The sequence below is a fragment of the Clarias gariepinus genome, chromosome 8 (assembly GCF_024256425.1).
Source record: "Clarias gariepinus isolate MV-2021 ecotype Netherlands chromosome 8, CGAR_prim_01v2, whole genome shotgun sequence".
Classification (NCBI taxonomy): domain Eukaryota; kingdom Metazoa; phylum Chordata; class Actinopteri; order Siluriformes; family Clariidae; genus Clarias; species Clarias gariepinus.
The window spans coordinates 8,415,442-8,437,468 of NC_071107.1; the positions used below are offsets into that span (position 1 = coordinate 8,415,442).

Here is a 22,027-nt window from a genome sequence, read left to right on the forward strand (position 1 = left end):
GGAGCATTGAAACTCTTGGCTATTGTAAGAGCAGCTCTTATGCATGGACATCAGTATATGTATAAAACCATGTGAATAAATTAATTGAGAGCTGCAACTTTGTCAAGATTGCATTGGTTCCTCCGAGTGGCGCAGAGGTAAAGTGCTCGCCCTATCATTTGGAGATCGCGAGTTCGATTCCCGGGCGATGCTGTAACCTCTCGCAGCAGGAGGTCTAGAGAGAGCTGATTGGCTGAGGGGAGGGATGAGAGTTACTTGGTGCTCCCACATTAAATCACGGCTCTACAGCCAATCAGGGGCGTCTGTGAGCTCACACAAGCGGAAGGAGCGGATAGCGCTGTCCTCAGAGTGTGTAACTCCGCCCCAACGGTGCGTTCGAAAAGATGTGGTCGGCTGGGGTCACGTGGTTCGGGGGAAACACATGATAGTCTTCGGCCCCCTTTGATTGAATGGTAGTAGTAGCCATAATGTGGGCGCCCTCTAGTGACGGGGAGGTATTGGACACGACTAAATTAGGGAGAAAATCGAGAAAAAATCCCCCCCAAAAAGAAAATGTTAAATCTAATTCAACTAATGTATTTTGTAAACCTATTCAGACTTTTGGAAATTGTGACATATGGCTTGTACTCACTAATTTGTTTTCACCCACAACAGGCACTCCTTTTCCAGCTGGGACTCCGACCATACCGTTGGGACAGCTGCAGCAGCACTCTCTGGCTCTACAGGCACAACCGGGTCAGACTCTTACTACTGCCACTGTTACAGCTACACAAACACCACAGGGCCAGCAAGCTGTGTTTCGCCTCCCTACCGCAGTCTCTTTCACGGGTTAGTGTAGAACATATACTCACACGAGATGACATAGGACAAGCTTATAATCATAGTATGATCAGTTAATAATGCTTTCTTTTTTCTTTCCCCCCCCCACATAATTGAAATCCTGCAAGCGGCAAAGTGGCGTAGTGGTTAGCACATGTACATGCACCTCCGGGTTCGATTCCCGCCTTGGGTCTGTGTGCGTGCTGTTTGCATGTTCTTCTCGTGCTTGTTGGGTTTCTTTCTATAGTCCAAAGACATGCAGATTAGGCTGATTGGCATTCACAAATTGTCCGTAGTGTGTGTGAATGATCGCGTGTATGTGTGTCTGTGCGATGGATTGGCGTCCTGTCCAGGGTGTACCCCACCTAGTGCCCTGGAATGCCCCTATGACGGGGTAAACGGTATGGACGATGAGTGAGTGAGTGAAATCCGGTGTTGGTGTCAATTCCAGACATGTTTACAGCTCATTAGGAACTATTCCAAGAACCCTCCGGACACATTTTTTAAAGGTTAAAACATGCAGTGGGTAGTGCTTTATTTGTAATTAAGGTAAATTTGATGGACTAACCTATTTTTTTTTACATAAACAATCACTGTGTGTTTTTAGGAGGAACAATGCCCCAGCAGCTGCAGGCCATCCAGGTGCAGCCCAGCACTCAACCCAGCTCCATCAACACTGACAGCAGCAGCCCTGAGATCTCCCAAACCAGCACTGCCTCCACAGGTACACACAACACACACAAGTTCTATCCGTTTTACAGCTCAATTATGACGGCACTATAGGTTCCTCAGCTGTTCCTCTTCACTGGAATCCAAATTTGCAAGTAACCTCAGTGTTTTTGTGCTGTGTATGGGGTCCGAGAGTGAAAAATACAATCTCTAATTGTATCCGTTTCAACATTTCACATACAATAGTGCATATCTTTGGATGTCGCAGTCAGATTGGCTGTCCTTGCATCAGTACATACACACTTGTGAAGCACTGAAGACCAAACGTTGAACAATGACCTTTTGCGTATCGAGAGTTTGCTACAGCAGACCATCCAACTTTCAAACCACTTGGCACAGGTTTTATGCTGAATCCCCTTCCTGATACAACCCTCCCATTTTTTTCGGGCTTGGGAATGGAACTGTATCGGGTGGCTGGGGTTTGGGTGTTGGGTGGGAATTGAACCCGGGCTTCGTGCATGGCAGAGGCTAGAAACCTACCATCATTGGTGGCTCAGTACTATATTAATCTTAATAATGTTCAATAATTTTTTGCTGATGAGGCAACTTGAAATCGTCTATGCTTTGTCTACTGCAATACCAGTCACATGTCCTTATCTGTGCATGTGTTTTTTGGCCACATTTACTGACTAAATATACCAGACTCATTAGTAAGGCCAGTTGCCAGTAATGCCAAATATAAGTAGAAGGCTAGGGGTAAATATTTGCTTTTAGTGACCTTAGTCATATTGATTATCTGGATATAATAGACAGTATTTTGACATCTGTGCTATAAGGTGCAGTGGTGGCGCAAACCCTTAAGGCTCTGGGTTAGTGATCGGAAGGTCGGTAGTTCAAGCCCCACCACTGCCAAGTTGCCACTGTTAAGCCCTCGAGCAAGGCCCCTCAACCCTGTCAGCTCCAGGGGGCCTGTAACCTGGCTGATCCTGCGCTTTGACTCCTGCTTCGCACCTGTGATATGTGGAAAAAAATGATAATTTTACTGTCCTGTAAGGTACGTGTGACAAATAATTGACTCTTAAGCTTAAATACAGCTAGGATTAGAAATTTTCATGCACTCTTTATGATCATTGCATTAATGGGTTTGCAATTCATTTTTGTGGACTGTTTTTTCTTCTGGGGCAGAAGGTTTGTACACCATACACTTAACAATTTGTAAGAAAAGAAAACATGGTAAATAAAATATTACCTTTATCACATATTTAATTGAATGAAATTTAGTAAGGTTCATCTTTAGCAGATGCTTTTTGTAGCCATCGGCAAGCTTCCTGCAGAGTTTGCATATCAGACCTCATTAGATGTTTCTGGCACGATTTGTAGATTCACAAAACTTTGTTCATTTCCTGGCACCAATTTTTAGTGCACCAGTTCTACTAGCAGAAAAACAGCTCCGAAGTATAACGCTACCACCACCATGCTTACCAGTAAGTAAAATCATCTTGGTGTGAATGCCTCACCCCCCCCCCCCAGCTGAGGTCAATCATGACCACATGACCACACAGGCCTTGTGCTTAACTATTTAAGACATTTCAGGACATTCAGCATCACTAAATTACCACAATAATCTAAATGGGTGAATGTATAATTGTGACCTAATAAATTATTTGTTGACGACAAATTAGTGCTCGAAAATTTTTGAGGTTTGAATGTAAATTAATAGAGCTGTGTTTGTGGTGAAGTTGGGGGACGTGTGGCTTATCAAAGTTTTTGAGCCCTTCGAGGTGGTGTTTCTTGTTGCGCCCGTCAGAACGAAAGAGAGCGAGATAGAAGTGATAGAAACAAAGTGGTTCAGCACAGGTGCCAAAGCGATCCCCATAGCTTGAAAACGATACGTTTCGCAGCGAAGTGGAGACTGTTCCGTTGCGCTCAGGAGACCAGGCTGAAGGTTTTCATACAAGTTATGTGGGGGTGCATATAAAAATTAGGGGCGGTACAGCCCCTTGGCCTGAATCAGAAAAATGTGAAATTTGGGAAAACCCTGAGGGCGCCCCTACTCAGACCGAGACATTTAGTCGACAGAATAAAATGGACTGAATCAGCGATTACCCTATGCGTGTACGCATAAACAGAGATTAGTGCAGTGAAGAGACGACGACAAGGCTCGCACTTAAACGCTCCAGGAGACTTTAAGCATAGGCATCAAGACTGACTGATGTGGGTGATGCTAATCATGGTGACTCACTTCCCATTGTAAACTTATAAAACTTTGTGACAGTATTTTCCAACTAGATTAAAGGAAGAGGTGGGTGAAACTTTCAGCGGATTACATTTTTAAATGAGATTTTTTTTTCCCTCCCTATTTTCATTTTAGGAGAGTAAGCAGATTTTTAGATGCTGTAACTTTTTGTTTTCAAGGTACAGAATATGAAAAAGCTGAAGAAAGAATGTCGTTTTTAGAGCTATATATAGAAGATTGCACGAAGGGGTTTCCGGAGCCTTTCCACACACACACACACACAAACACACGGTTTATTGTCTACACAACAAGGCGACGTCAATTTAGCTAAAGAATCAAGAATATGCATTAACGTTCATCCAACATGATCGGGACAAACACGTAGAGAACCTTCGAGAATGTGAAGGCGGCATCCAGCTTATTAACATCCTCCTTGAGATCATTGGTATTGCGCAACGTTTCTTCTCATCAGTGCGGTTATCAAGACATTCTGTTCTCGCGTCGGTTTTCGCTCCAGTGTCGGCAGCTTTTTAGGTAAACAGCATCATTAAAGTTAAGCTTCCGTACTGTAGAGTAGCGTCCTGCCTGAGCTCTACATTGTAAAAGCAGCTGGTCCGACACTGCCTGGGATCCTGCGATGTCTTGGATTGGGCATGATGCCACGAGGTGAACTGGCAAGCAGTGTGGTGGCTCAAGCTGATGAAATGACTCATACCCAACACCTCTTCCTCCCTAATCATGTTTCACTCCTCTGTTTTCACCTTCTACATCAAAAAAAGATGACAAAGCAGAAATTAAAAAGAAGAAATGCAAAAGGGGAAAGCATCGTTAAAGAAAGTATCCTGTATGATGGCGAAGTGTTCGACGAGCTCCAGAAAACGGTGTCGCAAGTAAAAATGGCGAAATTGTAAAGTAGTGTTAATTTCTGTAAAATTTCATCTCAAGGAAATAAAAAGAAACTATCTTGACAATAGACTTTAGTTTAAATATGTATCATGGGGCGTGAAGCCAAGATGAGCATGTGCTCTCTGTGCAACACTGCCACCTTGTGTCAGAAGATCAAATGTGCAAGTGGGACACTGCCTGGCTAAAAAAAAAAAAAAAAAATAAACATTTCAAAAGTTATTCACCTGCATCAAGCACAAAAAATATTTTAAGAAGATTTAAAATCCAGGACATTAATAAAACCTGTAAGGACTGTGCTGAACCTTTAACGTTGTCTTATTTCAGATGGGTTCAGCAGGGTAAAAAGGGGAGGGCATGAAGTGATGCACACATGGTGCATAGTGGCCACTGTACAAGCCTCTGGAGGCAGGCAGTGTTACGATTTTTTTCTCTCTCTCCACCATCCTTTATCTGACTCATTGAACCGTCTGCTCTGTCCATCCCCTTAGCCACAGTCAGTCTCCCTGCTACGATCGTCACGTCGTCAGTGCCCACTTCTGTAGCAGGCCACATGTTGTACCCAAGTCCTCATGCAGTGATGTATGCCTCGGCCCCCACACTGACCGACGGTGGCCTTGCTGTGCTCAACGCCTTCTCCCAGAGCACCTCCGCTATGCAGGTGTCCCACGCACAGGCCCAGGATACAGGTGAAAGCACGCACTCTCTGCGAAATCCTCATCCACTTTAGTATACATGTCTATATTGTTCTGTACTACACAATATTTAATCCGCCTTTATTAATTCTCAGATCAAGGTGTTGATTGATTTTTCTATAATAGTCGGATGTTTCATGGTAATAAATAGAACTGTGTACAATGAGAGTAATACACGAATTACGATATAAGACAAATAAATAAAACACTTCAGGATGTGCTGTTATATTTATATATCTAGGTAACGTGTCAGTTATATTTTACGCATCATATAATATCCTGACAAACTGTCCACTATGTCCACAGGTGCTGTTCCTCAGGTGTTCCTCACCGGCCCCCCTGGCACGGTTCAGATCCCTGTTTCAGCGGTGCAGCTACATCCAGTACGGCAAGATCTCCACTTTACAAGTGAAACTCTTAATATTCTCTCTGCAACAGCATGCCACTGAGTGAACTAACCCACTGCGCAGAGGAGGAGGAGGCTGTTTGTTTGCCTGGACTCCCCCTTTGCTGATGCTCAGACCTTTCAGGGCCACTGCATGTACTAGCACCATGTCTTTGAAAGCACTCTTTTTCATATGATCAAGAAGGCTTTTCAAAGCATTAAACTCCAAACGTGGACGTTGAATAAAATATCAACTAGTGATATCAGTCAGGCAGTCTGATCCGATTCCCGCTTTTTCTCTCGGTTCATATGAAGCTAGTTTAATTTATATAGCGCTAGCGTACGTACCCGTCGGCGACGGTTGCATATTTGTAAAAGGTTACAGCTAAAAATAAGTTAAATAGCATCTGGCGCATAAAGTTGTTTTCATAGCGCACGTCCCATTTTTATTATTCTTTTTTTTTTTTTTTAGAGTAAGCCATGCTGTGTCGTGCTTTTGTTTGTGGTTGTTGAGGACTGTGGCATCGCTATTGTTTTCGTGGCTTCCCCATTCTCTGTGTATGTGACACAAAATTTAAATTTGATTTGATTTTGCCAATCGTAATAGTTTACCGTGCACACACAGTATGATATAAAGTAAAATGCCTATGCAAAAGTTTTTTTGAAATATAGAAAAATATAGAAAAACCTTTAGCTGTAAGAAAAAATGCATCATGTTCAAATAATAAAATAAAATCTAAGAATTGATCATTATCCCCTTGAACCTCCAGGATTTTTTCTGCATTTTGGGCAAGATTTAGTGAAGACTTTAAATAACACCATGGATCCCAAGGATGATGACTAGAAGAAAAGGAAGCCACTTTCGGTTTGGTTTTTAAAGCAGTCAGTGCCAAGAGGCATCATAAATTAAGGTTATGCAGAAATAAAATTATAGTGTTGAAAATTGAAAATTTTTAGGTGGCTGGAACGGATTATCTGCATCATGCATCATTCTTATGGGGAAATGTGTTTCGCAATACAAAATTCCGCCTTTAAGAACTCGCCTCTATAACGGATGCTGAGGTGCCACTGTAAAGTTGATTAGTTTGGCCGAACGTAAAGTCAGAATGAAAAATGGCACAACATGAGTTACCAGGAGTGTGATGAAGCATTATGACCCCCAGTTTGTTCTTTGAGGGTTTCATCTATTATACACTTTTAGTAGCTTTAGGTGTAAATCTAATACGAAGTTACTGCAGTTGGGTGAATAATACTGTACAGCACATTATTAAAATATGAAAGTATAGCACTAAACCATCAGCTTCACATAAGAAATAGTTTGGTAGAGAAAGAAATATCATAAATCAATGATCACTTAAACTCTTAGGAAAGTTGCATCATAGAAATAAAAATAAAAAATTTACAATAATCTATGTTTCATAGTAATATTAAGAGCATCAAGCAGCTGGGTGGCCATAAGAAAAGGTCATGCTTTAGATGGGGAAATGTTCACAATTGCCCTACTATAGACTCTCTGGTCGTAGGGACATTGATTCAATATCGAACAGAACACAAAGTTGTACTTACTTTACAACAAAGCACGTGTGTTTTTGTGTACTGTTTTTATCGCACAGGATGACCTATTTGGTGGCATGTTGTGAGCTGAAATACGAGCTGTTCATCGGATGGGAGGGTTAATCTCTATTTGTCACTATTCCACTGTTCGCAGATGGTGATTGGCCAGCAGTCCAGCGGCAGTAACAGCAATCTGACGGAGCTTCAGGTGGTCAATCTGGACGCCACGCAGAGCACCAAGAGCGACTGACTGGTGCCGGGCACTGAAGGCTCACCAGAGACTTACATCACTATTTATTGATGCCTTGTTCCATTTTGAACCATTTCATCCATCCATGCCATCGGAGTGTGTGCGATTTGTACAGTTTGTACTGTAAATGCGTGTCGTGACCTCACGAGGACACCGATGAATTGAGAGAAAGTAAGTCTTCTCCGTTCTGACGTGCGAGTTGAAACCTATAGGACTCTAATTCTAACATGCGTTTTTTGCATGTTATTTGTACGTGCGTGAATGTACGAGTGTTCGATTCGTCAAAGGGAAACGGAAAAACAGTGTTACCCAACTGTTGCACACACTGAAATCTCTCACTTTGGCCAAAGATGAATTATTTTGTCAGTATTTCTGTACGGATATATGTATGTGTGTGTTCTGTAATAGGACAAAGTTGCAGAGGCGTAAGCTATATCGAGGAAGAGTGATCTCAAGTAGGAATGATATTAATAGGTGGTGGCTTTGAAGAAAATCAAACCGAAGCTGTACATATTTTTTTATTTGATTATTTTAGCGATAGTGCAATGGCATGTGCTGTAGTTGTGTTTCTTTTTTTTCCCCCCCGTTTTTTTTTTTAAATGTTATGTTTTGTATTTTACTTATACCATTTGTAAATTTATGTAATATACATATATATTTTATTGATTATATGATAATGGAGAAAACGAGTGAATTTTTGGTCAAGGTTGTTTATACAACAGGATTTAAAACAAAAAAAAATCCCTTATGATTACACTATTTACTGTATTCTGTATGTATAATCTGTTATGCATTGGCCAGCTGTCTCCGTGCTGTAGTACTGTTACCAGCTGAAAACACTGCACTCAGTTAGTATTCAGTGCCTTGCATAAGTATTCACACCCCCTTCACTTTTCTTCACTTTGTAGTGTTGTAGCTTGGAACCAAAACACACCAAATTGGGTGTTAATGTCATGAATCTACACAAACTAATCAGTAACCGATGCTCCCTTTACCTGGGTGATGGCTTTATGTACCATATATGCCTTTAGAATTAATTAATTCCCAATTTTTCCAGCTAGCTGTTATCAATCACAAGGTAAGCTAAGATAAAGCACAAGCTTTTTTTTTTTTTTTTTTTTTTTTTTTGGATATTTGAAGTCAGCCACTTTAACTTTCCCTTTCCGGCCCCTGACTAGTTAGTGTTAATTAGATTGATCGATGAGGGAATAAACAGGTTCTGGAGGAGGGGGTAAAAAACCTTAACAGAATCTATATCAGTTCCAAGGTTAATTAAGATTCAATTATTTGTCACATGTGCTCTTAACAGGGTCAGCGCTCCTGAAGGATTACGGAGTGGCAATTTGGCAGTGCCAGGGCTCGAACCGACACTGCCAAATTAACCCAGAGCCTCCCAAAGATAGGGAGTGGGGGGTAAATACTTATGTAAGGCACCGTATGGAGTAAGAACTGAGGGAGTGAAATTAAAAGGAGGATATAAAATGGGATTAATGTTTCTATCGCTGATGTATGCGCCTATAGTGGAAGAAAAGGTAAAGTATACCTGGTATAATGATATACTTTTAATAACACTAAAGCCTCTGTTATAGTTTGTCAGAACTTCAGGTGATTCTGTTAAACGACCACGTAATGAGAACCTAAACTCTTCATTATGAACTCGATATGTTTATGCTCAAGGGCTCAGTCGACTGTTAATCCATCCAACAATGAATTCACAATGCAAACAGATTTATCTCTGTTTGTTTTAACCAGCAATTGCTACAGATAAAACCTGCTAAAATCACAGCCTCGCCTCTTTTTGCTCAGTCCCAGTTTAACTTCAGCCGCAGGTTCTGGACCAGGCCTCAGTGTGTGAGAGAGGTTGGACTGGTTCAATACAAGAGAGGTTTTTTTTTCCATGGTTTTGACACTTTGACTTCTCGTTTTAACAAATGACAAAGTATGATCATGCTGCAGCTCACACACATTGCCCTTATGCCTTTTTGTAGAAATGCTGTATTTTGGAATAGTATTGTATACGTTTATTTATATCTGCGTTTTTGTGGGAATGGCTTTCTGTTCTCGGTTGATGCGGCTTTCACGGTTTTGTATTCAGTGCCCAGTTTAGCATCTGGTGGCATGGAGTTGTGCAAGGTTCTCTTCAAGCCAAACACTGTTTCTCCTACACTCTGTTTTCCTCTGTAGAAAATGTGAACTCTTTCACTGAAACCTTTCTTTGATACATTTTTAGATGTTTGTTTTATAGTTATGAAGTGGTGTGAGAAATAGAATGAACACTGGTTCCTTTATTGTTAGAATTTTAAGGTTGTTGCTTGCTTTTTCATTTATCATTATATTCTTTTTTTTGTTTGTTTCTTCCTTTTTTTTGGACTCTTCATGTAACAGCAAGTGTACAGAAAGTTTTGTAATAAAAAAGAATTCTATTGATTTTTCCTTTTTTTTTTTTTTTTTTTCTCTGATCTTTATTTTCAAAAAATAAATGCAGCCGAAGCACTGTCGTCTTGCACCTCCAGGGTCAGGGTTCGATTCCTGGCCAGGCTCGATGCCGTCTCTGTGTGCATGGAGTTTGTGTGTTCTGTGTATATTTTTTGTGTGTGTATATGTGTATATGTACATGCCCTGCGATGGATTGGCACCCTGTCCAGGGTGTTCCCTGCTCCAGTTCCCTGTTACCCTGAATACAGGATAAAGCGGTACAGAAAATGAGTGAGTGAAATGCACCCTGTATAAATTTTATATATACATTTACATAAAAAAAAATGCTACTTTTTTTGAAAAGTGGTCTTTTTATATATATTTTTTCTGGCCTTCAGCAACTTTTCTGTAAGATTTTTTTTTTAATGCATCAGTATTTTTTTGACTAAACTTACAGCAGCATTTAACACATCTATAAATGTAAATATTAGGTGATAAAAGCTGAAATTTAGATTTTTATATATTCTTCTTATGCACATTCATAAAAATATGCATAGTCTCTCTTGTCTATGCTCCATCGAGCCATTTTAATAATTGATATTATTATTTAAAATCTGCCCTATATGCCCACAGCCATGCTGCCTTAAAGCTGAAAGCACGCAATTGTAAAGGATTTCTGTAAGGATATATATCTGTATTAAATTTTAACCACTGATTCACGTAAAAAAAACAAAAAAAAAAACAGTTAATGCATGGAGGTGTTTACTTTATCTTAAAGTAAATTTTTTGACCCTTGTGCCTGTAATGGTATGAAATAAATGCAATGCAAACATATTCACTCACTTACTCATTGTCTATATCACTTTATCCTGTGTACAAGTTGACGAGAGACCCATCACTGGCCCTTAGGACTTAGGACCAGGAGACTTAGGACATGACGTGTGTACTGTACACCCTGGATGGGGTGCTAATCCATTGCAGGGCACACACTCACACTAAGAACAATTTGGGAATGCTAATTGGCCTAATCTGCATGTCTTTGGACTGTGGGAGGAAACCCACCATGCACACTGACACATGGTGGGAATCGAACCCAAACTCTGGAGATGCAGCATGACAGTGTTAACCACTAAGCCACCATGCATTAACATTGAAAGTGCATTAAAATGGTTTATTTAAAATATTTTAATGTTTATTATTATTAGCTGTAGTATTATTAATATTATTTTAAATATTAAATATTTTTAAATATATAATTTTAATGTTTTTATATTCCTGCTTATATAAAAAATTATTTAATAATTCAAAAGCCTCCTGGCAACTTTTAAGGTGGACTGTGAATGTGCATGTTTATTAATGGTAATACGGGTTATAATGAATCGACAAACACACCTTAAATTTTCATACCACAATTTCAAACATTCTTCTCGGTTTTCTTGCATAACATACAGTTGGGTCATTCCAAAAAAAAATTATCTATATTTTATCCAGATTATGTAAATGTTATTTAAACTCAAATCCATGCTTATAAATCAGGTAACATTTCGGAAACTCTTACAGTACATCATACTTGTAGCACGTTCGAGACTTTTATTTTGAATCTATCGTTTCCGGTGGCTGTTTAAGAGACCGCGCTACACCGCAGTAACTGTCAGTTTAACGATCGGAGAGTGTCTCCCGCTTTCAACTGGGTTTGAACTTCAACTTGAACAAATGGCTAAAAGTGACGGCAGCTCATATTTCCGGAGACCCAGTCTCTTCTGGATTGCAGCTATAACTGTGTCCATGGGTTACTACACAGTAAGTTGTTTTTATTACCAGGGAATTCAAAATAAAAGTCTTGGAGCTACTTTATACACCCAGGCACAGGGCATTGACTTAAGGGATTGTTTAAAGGACTAGCAGGTGCAGTTAAAGTAGTATCAATGTGGTATTTATTTATTTATTTATATTTTAAATTGTACATAATATTAAATTGTATTTCGTATTAAATTTATTGTACTGTATTTATTTCATGGTGGTGTAATGGTTAGCGCTGTCTCCTCACATGTCCAGGGTTTGATTATAGCCTCTGGCTGGTGTACATGGAGTTTCCATATTCTCCCATGTGCTCGGTGGGTTTCCTCTGGGTACTCCGGTTTCCTCCCACAATCCAAAGGCATGATAATTTGGGCTAATCTGCGTTTCCAGATTCCCCATAATGTGTGATTTATATTTTGTAGTACAGTATTAGTAGTAGAGTTTGTAACATGGCAGCTCCAAGGATGGATTATTTAAGCTCGTGTGGTGGTATTCTAGGGTAAAGGTGACCAGAGTTTATCACATTTCAGATAACCAGTACATTGTGATTGTGTAAAGGATATTATTTGCTTAAAGGGACAAAGTCCACTCTGGTGCAGGCTCATGGTCGTACATTATTCATGTGTGTAAGGTATATAAGGTTACTTTGGCTGAAAGTAAACCTCCTGAATGGCAGCTTTAGTCAAATAATAGGCAGACTGGTGGATGAATAGGTGTGTGTGTGTGTGTGTGTGTGTGTGTGTAGGAATAGGGCTTGCAATATTTAGCTGCCGAAACAGACCCCAACATTTAAAAATTAAAAAAATTATTCGGCATATGTTTTATTGTACCCCCTAAATATATAATTGATTTGATAGCTGACTGCTTAAATATTGCTTAAAATATTTAGTTAATTGTAAATTAATTTAATTAGTTTTAATGTATATTTGTTTTTAAACTGATGGTGGTAATATATATTTTACCCCAATCTAATCTATCAATTGCCCGCCAAAGTTCCGCGAAGTTCTGCAAGGCCTGCAAGCTTCCGCGAGGACCGCCAAACGGAAAGATGGAAACGTACTTACAGCGCCAACATTCGCGGTGAATCATGATGAACCGTACTTACGGCCACCGCTCGAAACCGCGTACAGGAGATAGGGGTATTATATGAATTTGACCCAAATATACATAAATATTTCATCACCCAAATGTTCATTAAGTAAACGGTGCCTATTTTCTGTGTGTAAAAACAAACAAACAAGCAAGTAAGTGAAAAAATGAGCCGCTAAATCCAGATAGGCAAGTTACAATAAGCAGTGAAAGAAGTAACAATCCCACAACCTTGTGGGGAACCAGACTTCAAGCTGAAACTTTAAACAAAACAGCAGTTTAAATTTCAGCTTCAAGTCTGGTTCCTTTTAAGGTTTCGTCCTCATGTCAACTCAGGCATGAAGGTTCGATTCCCACCTCAGGGCTGTGCGCGTGGACTTTGCATGTTCTCCCCGTGCATGATGGGATTCCTGCAATAGAACACTATCCTGTCCATGGTGTACCTCGGTATAGAACATTTAATTTGTTTGTATCGCTTTTAACAATGGTGATTGTCACAAAGCAGCTTTACAGAATCATAAAAAAATTATAGGATGTGTATGAATCAAAATGATCAGATAGTGCCTGATAAGCAAGCTGAGGGTGGCGATGGCAAGGAAAAACTCCTGAGATGGCAAACAAAAGAAATCTTGAGAGGAACCAGAGTCAACAGGGAACCAGTCCTCCATTTGGGTGATAACAGATAGCAGGAATTGTTTTGCAGTCATACTGTGTTAGGCGGTTGGAAGTTCAAAATACTGTAACAGATAATGTCTTTAAGTTTGTTATTGGAGGCTCAGGTAGACTGTAGGAAAGTCCAATCCTGAACTATTGAGAGACTGACATCATAAGTCCTTGAAGAACAGCTTTCTGCATCAGGTGGAAGTGGATGAAGTGCATGAAGTGGAACCGTCCTCAGTCACCACACACGCATCCCAGTAGACCACATGGGGCCAGAAGTGGACAAGTCAGACAGGTCCAGAGGGCAGAGGGGGTCTCGATCACTGGCAGCTCAGGCTTGTGTAGTGAAAAAAATTCAACACGAATTATGTACAGCCAGTTTGTCTTGTAATCCTTTTATGTTGATATTAAACCAGTAGTTTATAATTTTTATAGCTTTACAATAGCAATAGTTGACTATTAAGTATGACAAGACAGCACAGTAAATTGTAACTTGAATATGAACCAGCACTAACGGCTGTCTATTACAATATTACTTCAAAGGTTTAGCAATGCTTTATATCATGAGATTTCATCAATGCAATAATAAGGATGAAGTGGGACAAAGTATTACACACGCACACTTAAGGGCAGATAGCCAGCTGAATTCATGAGTTCTATTTTCATAAGTCTGTAACGCTCCACTGGCTACTTGCCGTGCTTCCTCTGAATACCAAACATGGTAAACAGAAAAGCTGTAACCATCTCAGTCAACACTGAACTATTTCTGCTGTGTATATATATATGCGTCATTTGTACATTGGTTGCACAGCGTAGCTAAAAACACTCACATTTAATATTTTTTAACACCTTTCGCTATAATTGCAGCATTTCTTTACTTTGACAATTGTTTTAACAGCCGTGTGCAGTGTTGCAATGTTTATTTTAATTCAGAATCGCATTTAATGTGGTGATTGAACACAAAAAAAAGTTTTTGTATTGTTTTGTATTAACGTAATAACTTGGTCATTTAGTACATGCAGGTCATCAGCTGACTTCATTTTATTGCCACATAACCATGAAATACATGCGACAATGCTCTTACTTTCACTATTAAACATGCATCATTTCGATTTTTTTTTCAATGCAAAGTGTTTAAATTATTACCACTTCTCTTTCACAAAGTTGACAGTTCAGCACTATTCTTCTACATTTTAATGTATTTTAACTTAATTCCAGTGATTTCAGCAATCTCCTTAGTTGTTTGCTTTGCTCGATGCAGGGTAATTATTATACCCGTCTGAAACATGCAAACATCTTTTCCACAACCATGAGATACGCCTTTACCATGGCTGTTTAAGTAATGAGAAACTACTCATTGCAGCAGTTAGGGTTAAAGGAATTACTGCCAGCTGAAACACATTCATCACCGCAGTAATTATCTAGTCAGAGGTTCTTAAGTATTTGCTTATTTAAATCCAGATGCTGATTTATTTCTTTTTCCAGGCAGTGTGATTTAGTTTCTGCTTTAAAGCCATTTCAGAAAAATAATAGCCTAATCCACTTTTTGTGGATCTAGGGGGTGTTTCGGTCTATATAGTCACCTGCCATGGCTGTCACTTCTAGGCTTTGTGAATCATTTTTACAGTCTGCTTTGATAACAATTTATCCCCGATCGTGTGGTTTCGCACCATTCTCTGTGCTCTTCTCAGGTTCTGCTATTGTGTTTGGTTTAAATAAAGGTTCTAAATACAGTGGTACCTCGTCATAGGAATGCCCAGCCTCACACATTTTTTTGCCTTGAGAACTGAAATATTGCAAGAAATTTGTCTCAGCATACAAAGCATTTTTAGTATATGAGCGAACGAACTGAACCCTGGCTAAGCCCTGAGCTGCTCCAAACTGGTGTGGAAAGCTGAGCAAAGCGAGTTTAGCAAGTTATGTTAGCAAGGACTGTCGCAAGAAAAAAACGGAGCCACTTCCATGGGAATTAAGAAATGAATTGTCAATTAAAAAATCAGCTGATGCAAAAAGGAATCATAAATTAAGGTTAGGTGAGGTGTAATGTCTGTTTTTTTTATATTTTCGGTAATTAACATGTCTTTTCTGAATGTTTCGATCGTTTTTATTTGCAAAAATGTGATTATAATATTGAAAATTGAAAAATATTGGAAGAAGAATTTTTTCGTTTTAAGAACTCGCCTCCGGAACTGATTAAATTTGTATGCCCAGGTACCACTCACATACTTATAGATGAATAACATCCATTGACTAAGGGCACAAGGCAGAGTGTTGAGTTGCAAATCAATCCATTACACACATTCACACACTACAGGGAATTAAGAAACACCAATTAGCCTAATCTGCATGTTTTTGGACTGTGGAAGGAAACCCACCAAGCATGTAGAGAACATGCAAACTCTCTGTACACAGGAGGCGCGGATCCTGGAGGTGCAAGGCGACAGTGCTAACCACTAAGCCACTGTGCCACCCAGAGGTACCACTGTAATTGGATATTTGTAGGCAACAAATGCACCGATGTGGACATTTAAGACCTGGGAGCCATTGATATCCTTCATCTCTGTGAACAAGACAAAACATCTGTCAGATTGTTCTACGAGGTTCTTTTCTTTAAACACACAATATAACAATTTGTGTTTTTCAGTGGGCCGTGTTTTGGCCACAGCAACTCCCTTATGACACTTTGGGTCCACTCGGTGCACTCACAAAATACCTGGTCAAAGAATATCACGGTTTCATGTACAAGGGGTGAGTCTCGCTCCTCTACACATGCAGTTTTTTTTTTTTTTTACACATATCAGACCCTCTGAAAACTATAATTTGTGTGTGCATGGTTGGGTGTTTTAGATGGTGGCTTGCTTGGGCAGTGCATCTGTTTGAAGCTCTGGTGGCGCTGAAAGTATGCAGGTAAGCAGCTGCATTAATAATTAACAATAATGAGTGTAAATAAGCACTTGTCCCAAATTTTTTTACTACGCTTATACTTCTGTTAATTGTTACGGTTGTAATCATAATGTTCAGATATTATTTTGATTCAGTGGATATAAAGATAGATATGCATGCACTGATAAATTTTTACTCTAAACTTGAAGAAACAAAACAAAATATTAAGATGATGATGGAACAGAAAACTTCCCTTACTTTACTTTTAAGTCATTTTGAAATGAAAGAGTTATGAAAGGTTTGTATTAACATGAATAGTGTTTCAGTGCCTGTTACCTGAGCTAACATTCCCGCAATCACTATTGATGTATTTACACCCACCAGCCACTTGCCAGACCTGGACACCTGCTCACTGATGCAGTTGTCCAATCAGCCAATAACATGTGAGGAGCATAATGCATAAATTCATTTAGATACAGGTTGAGAGTATATGAAATGTGAATGGGGAAAATGTAATCTTTGTGACCTTGTAACCAGTAATCGTGCTACAGTCTCAGACTGGCTGGTTTAAATGGTTTTAAATGAATCTGGGATTTGTACACCACAATAGTCTATTAAGTTTAAACAGTGTGATGTGACAAACAAAAAGTGTCTAATCCTGGGTGAAAAGTAACTAGAATTAAAAAATTAGTAATGAAGTAAATTTTTCTAATTCAAATTTATTGAAACAAAGTGTACATGTACTTAATTACATAGGAAAATAAATGCAAAATTTTGAGAATAAGTTTCAACATCAGCAGACGAAATTTGTTCGGGATATTGCTGAGAACCTCCCGAATCCATGCCTTCAAGTCATCCAGTGTGCGAGTCTTTATCCTGTACACCTCCTCCTTTGTTTAGCCCCAAAGGGAAAAAAAATGGAGAAAGATCTGGACTCTAAGTCTCACACAGAATGATGCAGATCAATCCCTGCTATCCGTTTCACCCAAATGAGAATGGGCTCCCTGTTGAGTCTGGTTCCTCTCAAGGTTTTTTTCCTATTACCATCTCAGGGAGTTTTTCCTTGCCACTGTCGCCGTCGTCATCGGCTTGCTCATCAAGGACAATCTGATCATTTAGACTCATACACATTCACATTTCATACAAAATTCAATAATTCTTTTGATTGTGTAAAGCTACTTTGCGACAATCTAAATTGTTAAAAGCGCTATACAAATAAAATTGAATTGAATCACACACACACACACACACACAGTACGAGCAAAATAGGGTGGTGCCCCAGTGATAATACAGTACAAGTACTATAGCCATTAAATATAGCTTAGTTCATTTTCACCCGCCCTGTACAGACAGAAGCATCTTATCTGTTAAAGAAATCAGTGGAGAATGGCCGACTGGTTTGAGTACACAGGAGGCAATGGTAACTTAAAAACAAACAGACTTTTGTTTTGTCAAAATTGGTACAGCATACATGTATTATATGGTGCCTAAGACTTTTGCACAGTACTGTATGTTAAAATTACATTGTGTCTGATTGAACTCCATCTACGCAGTGTCCCATAATAAGCCCTACATTTGCAAGTAAGCTAAACTACACTGATTAAATTGAGCTTTTTAGCTAAAATGATGCATAGCATACAACTAGCAGTTTGGCACCTGCATTGCAGCTGTCTCTCAATTAAGTATCATTTTATATACTTACATAAAAATTCACTTTTGTACAAGTCAAGATTGGAAAATCTAGCTATGGAGACCAAAATCGCTTTTTGTGCCAGGCTGTAAAGATGTTAATTTCCATCGTAAACTTGGGCATTTTAGCATGCGGTCGATGTAGCTTGTCTCTCTTTTTGAGTCAGCCCCCCAGTGGACATTTAAGGAACTGCATGGTTTGACTCTTCCATGCTGACTTAATATTTCAGAACTGGAAGTTGGCCAAGGCAAGCCCTGTGGCCTCGCACCTCCAGGGTCAAGTTGAAGGTTCCGATTGCTACCTCGGGTTTGTGTGCATGAAGTTTGTTCTCTCTGTGCTTGGTGGATTTTCTCTGATTACTGCAGTTTCCTCCCACAGTCAAAAGACATGCAAATTAGGTTATTTGGTGTGTAAGCGGGTGTGTGAGCAGGTGCGTGTGTAATTGTTTTTTTGTGTGTTTGTGTCCTGCGATGGAGTGGCACCCTGTCCGCCTCATGCCCAAAGGTCTCCTGGGATAGGCTCCATGCCCCCTGTGACTCTGTACAAGATAAGTGGTATAGAAAATGAATGAATGAATAAACAAGGTTGCATAAAAACTTAGACAGCAAACATAAAATAAAAAAATCTTGAGTTATAATAGCCTAGTTCAAAACAAGGTTTACCCATTCTCTTCTCTAATCAAAAAGGCATTTGTGCCTGCAGGACCACAGCTTACTGGATGCTTTTTTATTCTGTGTGACTCTTGTGCACGAAAATCCCAGGAGATTAGCAGATTTCTAAAACGCTCAAACCAGCCACTGTGGCACCAGCAGCCATGCCACAGAGATCACATCTTTCCCATCCTGATGTTTCATATACAGTAAACATTAACTAAAGCTCTTTCCTGTATCTGTATAATTTTATGTATTGTGTTGCTGGCTGCCTCATGATTGGTCAGTGTTCCAGTTAAAGTGGACAGTATTACTACAAATTATATAAATACAAATATAATAAAAATTATATAAGTAAAGATATTACTAAAATGTTATAATGTGCATGTGTAAATGTGTATGCTAGGAAAAAATCTTCTAATGCTGTAAAATGGAGAAAAAACTGATTTACCCTTGCCTAACACATGGGGGCAGCAGAGTGCCACATTATTTTCTGTTGTCACAGCACATGTACATCACTGTAACTCTGTAATTGTTGTTTGTGTGTCTCTCATTTTTTGCAGCGATAAAAGCATCGACAGTCAATCAACTCGCCTCCTGTGGTTTGTTCAGACGTTATTGTTTGGCTTTGCATCTCTGGGATTGCTCCTCAAATACAAACCAGGCGGCCGTTCCAAACGGCACTGAGCAGCTGTAGATGTGCACACCTCTACTTTCGATTGGATGAATCAAGATCATCAAGAGCATGCAATCAGAATGACTTTACCGTAGATGCTCTTCAAAGTTAGAGACCTAATATGTGCCTTTCATTCATACCCAGTATTTAGCGTTTAATCATTTCTTGATCGGTACACGTTACTGTGCGTGTCGCTAATGCAAATCATCTGGTTAAAACTTTTACAATTTGATTTTAGGACCTGTTTTTCTTACAGAGTTTAAAATCTCATCGGGTGGGAGTTTCATCATTTTAGTTTGGCAGTTAGCAATTTCACAGAGACATGATTCACAGGCTATAAACTATGCCTTCACCCACACAGATTATTGGAGCTGTCACAGATTAGAGAACGGGCCACCTGAATGGAAAATTGGTATGTCAAACTTTGGGATAAAATTGGAAAAGATTTGTAGGATGTTGTTTTCAAATTGTATTGAGCACAATTGCTTTGCAATTTAGAAATGTTTTTCATGTTCTTAGACAAGTTGAAGACAATAACAGTCAGCCATATTGACATGAATGAGTTTGATGTGATTGATCTGATTTGATCTGATTTTTACCCTTGATCAACTCCTCACTGTAAAACCATTTAATATTATTCATTCCTTCTTTTTTCTAGGAACTTTTATAGTCCAACTAGGGACTGTGTGACAATTGTATTTATTCCTATTTTCTGACCGTGATCGGACCTCTGGTCAAAATTCACACATGCATTTAAACACTACAGGCAATTTGGGAAACACCAATTAGCGTAACCTGCATGTCTTCGGACTGTGGGAGGAAACCGGAGTACCTGGAGAAAACCCATCAAGCAAACTCCATACACACTCCGTGACAGTGCTAATCGGCAAGCCATCGTGCCGCTATATTTAGATCTGTGATAATTAGTATTAAAACCCAATTTTCATAAAGTATGTTCTTCAGGCTACCTTTTGCTAAGACCTCCTCGTGCTCACCATGCAATTTAGGTCAGCTTCTCACAAGAAGTCCGATATTTAACCGGCTGAAGCTGGTCTGAACCAGACTGCTTTCCAAAATGCCCTCGATTACTCATACAAACTGAATTTGTGTCACACTGGGAGTGAATCCTTCTGCAACCCAGATGCTTGTTTGGTGGACACTAAACCAAGCAAAAGACTCCTATGCAAACTATCCGGTGCATTTTTTACATTAGATTTCCTGCAGAACCTGAGTCACGTAGTCCAGCTCTATATCGCAGCAGGGCACGAGTCTGACATCCGCTATTAATCACAGCACAGTGACTGGGGCGAGACATCGTTATAGGTTTCACTGATGTGTGATACACAGCATTCCTTAAACTGAAAAACGGTTCTAATTATTTAGTAGGTTTATATGAAAAATGAAAGGATGAATGAGTTATTTTTTATTTTAATTTGCTGCAAGTTGTACACAGATTGTTTTTTAATATATTAACTGTGCTAATTATCATGCAAATTATGTGGTGGTGAGATTTATAAAAAAAAAAAATTAATAAAGCACTAATTTAACAAGTAGTCTTGGCATTTTGGCTTTGCCATAAACTGAAAGTACACTGTCCCATGTATATACTGTACAGTGTGTGTGTGTGTGTGTGTGTGTGTGTATATATGTATGTGTATATGTGTATATATATATATACATATATATATATATCGACTTATGGATAAGAATGGAGATTTTTCAATGTTAAACCACGATATAGTGTAGAATTAAACTGCTGTGTCATCATGTTACGAGTGACATAATGGACAGTGTGAAATCTCATTTGAGTGGCTTAAGCAATCCGACTAAGACATATTTGTTTACATGCTTGTTTTTAGTTTTACTGTTCAGACTACAGTTAAGGAATCTGATTCCAAACTGATCCCAATTTGGATTTGACGTAGTAGTCTGAACACAGCCATAGATTCTTGAAGAGATGTTTTTACCAGTGCGTTTGTTAAACTGCTTTCCCACCCCAATTCAGTTTTGGCTAAAATTCAGCCACAACAACATCTTATTTGATTTCGCCAGACCTGCACACTAGTTCAATTATTTGTTTTGTAACTTAGCACTTAGTAAAATATATTTATCTATTCGTAAAAAAAAATTATAAAATGTAGAAGGCAGAATAATTTCTGAAACACTTAGAGGTTTGGCATTTGCTGTTACCTAAAAGCCCTACTTACTTAACTTTTCTCATTTTTTTCAGAACTAATTATAAGCTTACCCCAACCTTGCTACATCAACTTGCTTTAACAATACAGTGGAACCTTGGATCACGAGCATAACTCGTTCCGAAGGCCGGCTTGTATTTCAAAATACTCGTATATCAACTAGAGTTTTCCCATAAGAAATAATGGAAACTCAAATTATTCGTTCCACAGCCCCAAAAAATAAATGCATAAAAGTAATTAACACACAATATAAAGTACAAATAAAACAAATTAACCTGCACTTTACCTTTAATTTTTTTTTAAAAAGTAAGTGTTTTCGTTTGTGCGCACAGACGCTGTGTGTGTGTAAAGCTAAAGTAAGAAGCCGTTTTCTCTCCAGCTTCTCGTCTTACATAGTTACTCTTCCTCCACTCTCACACACGCACACACACTGACCTATCAGAAAAATAAACAAAAAA

The 22,027-nt window shown here is 39.1% G+C and overlaps 2 protein-coding genes across 4 annotated transcripts in view; both read left to right on the plus strand.

Moving 5' to 3' along the window:
• The window catches only part of srfb (serum response factor b), a 37,926-nt gene extending 29,051 nt beyond the window's left edge, over positions 1-8,875 (plus strand). Inside the window, exons 4-8 of one of the 3 annotated variants that reach the window (XM_053502467.1) lie at positions 655-828; positions 1,427-1,543; positions 5,119-5,316; positions 5,629-5,730; positions 7,416-8,875. In XM_053502467.1, coding sequence (XP_053358442.1) covers positions 655-828; positions 1,427-1,543; positions 5,119-5,316; positions 5,629-5,730; positions 7,416-7,447 — 623 coding nt within the window. In that variant the 3' untranslated portion in view covers positions 7,448-8,875. The remainder of the gene's footprint in view (positions 1-654; positions 829-1,426; positions 1,544-5,118; positions 5,317-5,628; positions 5,731-7,415) is intronic. The other 2 variants (XM_053502466.1, XM_053502468.1) reach the window with 2 other exon arrangements.
• A 2,663-nt stretch (positions 8,876-11,538) lies between these two features.
• Positions 11,539-20,877, plus strand: tmem254 (transmembrane protein 254). Its single transcript, XM_053502336.1, has 4 exons — positions 11,539-11,726; positions 16,120-16,223; positions 16,323-16,382; positions 19,262-20,877. Exons 1-4 carry the CDS (start codon positions 11,640-11,642, stop codon positions 19,383-19,385), a joined length of 375 nt encoding a protein of 124 aa, XP_053358311.1. The 5' UTR covers positions 11,539-11,639; the 3' UTR covers positions 19,386-20,877.
• The last annotated feature ends 1,150 nt before the right edge of the window (positions 20,878-22,027 follow it).

What these genes read in the sequence shown, in the direction of transcription:
- tmem254 (XM_053502336.1), top strand. Translation starts at nt 11,640, where the DNA reads ATGGCTAAAAGTGACGGCAGCTCATATTTCCGGAGACCCAGTCTCTTC. An exon ending in CACGGTTTCATGTACAAGGG is followed by an intron (nt 16,224 to 16,322) that starts GTGAGTCTCGCT and finishes TGGGTGTTTTAG; the next exon opens with ATGGTGGCTTGCTTGGGCAG. An exon ending in GTGGCGCTGAAAGTATGCAG is followed by an intron (nt 16,383 to 19,261) that starts GTAAGCAGCTGC and finishes CATTTTTTGCAG; the next exon opens with CGATAAAAGCATCGACAGTC.